General features: G+C 29.9%; 1 protein-coding gene across 1 annotated transcript; it reads right to left on the bottom strand.

Annotated features, from left to right (window-relative positions):
- Positions 1-6: 6 nt before the first annotated feature.
- Positions 7-3,764, bottom strand: LOC139825027 (uncharacterized). The gene is made up of 6 exons (XM_071797564.1): positions 3,642-3,764; positions 2,024-3,471; positions 1,563-1,847; positions 1,333-1,488; positions 1,110-1,259; positions 7-1,029 (listed from the first exon to the last, which is right to left on the bottom strand). Exons 2-6 carry the CDS (start codon positions 3,459-3,461, stop codon positions 659-661), a joined length of 2,400 nt encoding a protein of 799 aa, XP_071653665.1. The 5' UTR covers positions 3,462-3,471; positions 3,642-3,764; the 3' UTR covers positions 7-658.
- Between the last annotated feature and the right edge of the window lie 425 nt (positions 3,765-4,189).

The following is a 4,189-nucleotide window of genomic DNA, read 5'->3' as shown; positions in this document are numbered from 1 at the left end:
TAAGGTAAAAGTACCAATAACTGGCCACTTAAGCATACGAAGCAAATAAATCTTAAATCTAATACATAAAATAAATTTTATGCTACAAAAAACTTTTTTATTTAGGAAGTTATAACTATTTTCTGCTTAAACGAGTAAAAAAAGTGATCATTTTTGCGGTATTTTATTTAAATTAAATAAAAATGTAGTAGACATCGATGTACCAATACATGACCAGCCAAAATGCGATTGTCCCAGCGTCCAAATTATGAAGTCCTAGTAACTAACCATAACTTTTTAAGTGTATTAAAATAATTTTATGGAAAGGAATTTTATTTTGCAGAGTGAAAGCAAGAATAAAATAATAAATAAGTTAATAAAAAACTTTAGAAAAGTTAAAAATATGAAAATATTGAATAAGAAATGCTTAACCTTAAGAGGTTAGGTTAGGTTAGAAAAGAAGTTTTTTTACAGTTTAATAAATGATTTATTTTTATTATTGTTTTAAATAAGTAAATTTATTTATTATTAATTGAAAAAGAGTTTTACAATATATTAAATAATTTACTTTTATCACTAATTTAATAATTAGATTAAACGTATTTAAAACTTTAACAGTTCAACACAACACATTTTGGTTACGGCAGAAACTTTGATTAAGACATTCATTACAAAACAATTACAATGTTTTATTAGTATTAATTTTCTTTTGAAATGTTTTCTTCTTTGCCATCAATTTTTTTATCTCTTCATTCAGTTTTTTCTTTTCTTCAGCTGCAGCTTTTTTAGCTTCCTTTTCTTCAGCTTTTCTTTTCTTTGCTTCTTCTCTACGCTTTTTTCTATCTTCTATTTCTCTCTGTTTTCTTAATTTTTCCTCTTGTATTGCCAAATGATGCTGTTGCCACTCTTCTGACGTCAATACGGTGGAGATCTTTTTAGTTGACTTTGTTTTCTTTGTTCTTTTAATCTCTTCAGGCCAAATCAGAGCTCTTTTGAAAGGCGATGGGACGTTTTTTCTTTCTCTATCTTTATTGCATTCCGTATCAATATCTGTAAAAAGTGTTGTTATTAAAAATCACATTATTTAAGTATTTAAAAAATATTGGAAAGTTAGTCTTTTTTATACATACCTTGAGTTTTATCACTCACTTGGTTTTGAATCTCTTTAAAAACAGTGTTTCGTAAAACATTTTCATTTGACTTTTCAAAAATCTTTGTCGCTCTTTCCATACTTAGATCTCCATACTCAATTTTATTTTCCTCATCGCCATTCTTGAACTCTGTAATCAATATTTTAAAGAATTAAATTTATTTTATACACTATTTTTTAAAATAAATAATTATTTATATTACCTTCAATTGCACCAGTATTTAAAACTTGTTTATTACAATTTGAGCTCTCCTCGGATCTTTGAAACACTTCTTTATCATTTTGTGTTTTATTTTCACCGTTTGCATCAACATTTGCATCAACGTTTGCATCAACGTTTGCATCAACATTTGCATCAGCTGAAAAATATATAAATATAATGAAATTAACTTTAATTTGTATAAAATATTTTATATAATAATAGTTTACAAACCTTCAAACAAGTTACATTGACCAAAATCTTCAAAAGGCTCTACATCAACCATACATGTTGAATCAAAAATCTCTGAAGTATTTATGTGAGCCTCCGCTGTCCCTAAACTTTCTGTCTCCAGTGTTAAACTGTTTTTATTTTCTTCTGGTAATACAACTATTTCTAAATCGTTAATATCTACATCCATATCTAATACAGGCGCTGGATCTACAATCTCAATCAACACTTCACTTTTATCCAGTCCGGAGTTTTCATTCGTATTCACACTATTACTAGCATTCTCTCCTAAAGTAAATATAAATAAGTACGTAATTACAATGTTAATAAGTGACAAAGTCTCTAGGTAAATACATAAATTTTGATCAAATTTGCTCAAATTTAATCAAAATAGTATTTAAAATTGTTTATTATAATTAATATTAAATGTTCAAAATATTTAATCTAATTATTTATAGTTGCACCAGATAGACGTTTCATGTCCAGCCAGTACTTAAAAAGACCCTCATTGTCACTGTTAGAAATCTTCAAGCTTCCATTCGATAAAGCATTTTTAAAATCCTGAAGATCATCAGAACTCAATCGATGTTCGAAATATTTGAGATGTTTCTTGGCTTCCTCTTGTTCGCTACTTCTGTCTGCTAAATCTTGATCCACATGCTCACTAGACTCTGTATTTTTTTTCTTCTTTTTATTTAAAATATTGAAATCAACAGCGTCTGAAGAAAATGGTGAAAGACCACAAGTCCGAAAGCCATGTTCAATAATATTTCTTAAATTAGGCATTGAATCCAAAGCTTGTTTTAAAACTGGAGCAAAATTTTCTCTTTTTAACTTTACAGCTCCATGATCGATCCTCCATTGATCAACAGCCTTCTTCCACTTTGATTTTAATGGATGGAATACTGCTACATCAAGTGGCTGCAGTATGTGTGTTGCGTTAGGATATAAAGCAATGAGCTCTATCTGATTTGTTTTACAAAATTGTGACAAAGCCAGGGTCAGATGCGAAGCATGACCATCTACGTATAAAAGTACTGGAAATTGAATGTTGTTCTTTACGAGCCATGGATGAAATTTAGTAGTTATATAATTATAAAAGCTGTCTGCTGTCATCCAGCCTCTTTCAGTGTTTCCAGCGATCCATCCTGGAGGTAGACTGTTTGTAACAGCTGCTGGTGTCCTTTCATACCAGAAAAGGATCATGGGTGGTAACATAATGCCTTCAGCATTTACTATAAACAAAACAGTTAGACTTTCCTTCTCATCACCATGTACAACTTTATAAACAGACTTTGATCCTTTACGAGCCAATACTCTATCTGCCTTTGGAACTAAGAAGAATGCACTTTCATCTAAGTTATATATTCTTGATGGATGAATGTCCAGTAGGTTTAATTTGTGTAAATGTTCTTTTACTTCTTTAAACCAATTCTTCAAAACATCTTCTGTTGCTGATGCTCTATTTATTGTTAAATTTTGAGCGATTCTTGGCGTCACATCTAAATGTCTACGGCAAAAACTTTCCCACCAGTGCCTGCCTGGTTTATTATCCTTGAAAGGAGTTTCTCTTTTTAACTCAGTGACAAGTTTCTGCACACACTGAAGAAGTTGAGATTTAGTTACTGGGAAACCTCTTTGATTGCAATAAAAAATCCAGTCAACAAGTAATTTTTCTTCTTCCGTTGTTAAATAAGTACTAGGTCCTCTGACACCTTCAACTGGAATCAATTCTTTATGCTTTGCGTACAGAGTACTTCTTGGCACTTGAAACATATTAGCGGCTTTTCGTGTAGACATTCCCTTTTCCACTTCCTTTAATGCATTATTCACATCTTCTTGAGTATATGTCTTTTTATGTACTGTTTTTGCTTTGTTCTTTTCTTTTCTTATCTTGCCCATCTTGAGTTTTCTATAAATAAACAATGCGAGAGAGAGATGAGTTAGCAAATAACCTACAATTTGAGGTTATATGTATGACATGTAAATAAAAATGATCGAAAGAAATACATAAAACAGAAAAAAGTATACAATCTAATACACTGTCATTATAAGTAATGTTTATAATAATTATATACTTACAAATTTCGTATAGAAAACGTAAAAATAAAACACAGAAACTCGACACGTGTTGCGGCTAGGTACTAGGACGCACAAGTAAGCACTTAAGATGACGACTCGCCCGATAACTGGACAGCCGGCTAGTTTTCGGGCAGGCAACATTATCACGTTACCGATTCATAGCCATGTAAATTTTTATTGAAAAAACAATTTAAATGAGCAATTTTTTATTTTTTATTTATTATAAATATTCTTAAGATTATATAGAAACTTTATTTATGCAGAAATATCTAATATTATGATTATTATCATCTTAACAAGTATCACACATTCCTTAGCCATATCTTAAGGAATCTATGAAGACTCACGGTGCATTGGACTACGATATTTCAAACAATTTTTTAAATATTTTAAACAAAATGTTTAGTGGCATAATTTTTTATATAAGACACTAAATAACCAAATAACATAAATCAGTAAAAATATTTTTCTTACTTTATGTATATAGCTTAATAAAAAATAAAATGTCCATCAATGGCCAAGTAATGGGACATGGCCCGTCATTGGTA

This window comes from Temnothorax longispinosus, unplaced genomic scaffold, assembly GCF_030848805.1.
Source record: "Temnothorax longispinosus isolate EJ_2023e unplaced genomic scaffold, Tlon_JGU_v1 HiC_scaffold_797, whole genome shotgun sequence".
In the NCBI taxonomy this organism is placed as follows: domain Eukaryota; kingdom Metazoa; phylum Arthropoda; class Insecta; order Hymenoptera; family Formicidae; genus Temnothorax; species Temnothorax longispinosus.
Note: the sequence above shows the minus strand (reverse complement) of the source record. Positions and strands in the feature narration are given on the sequence as shown.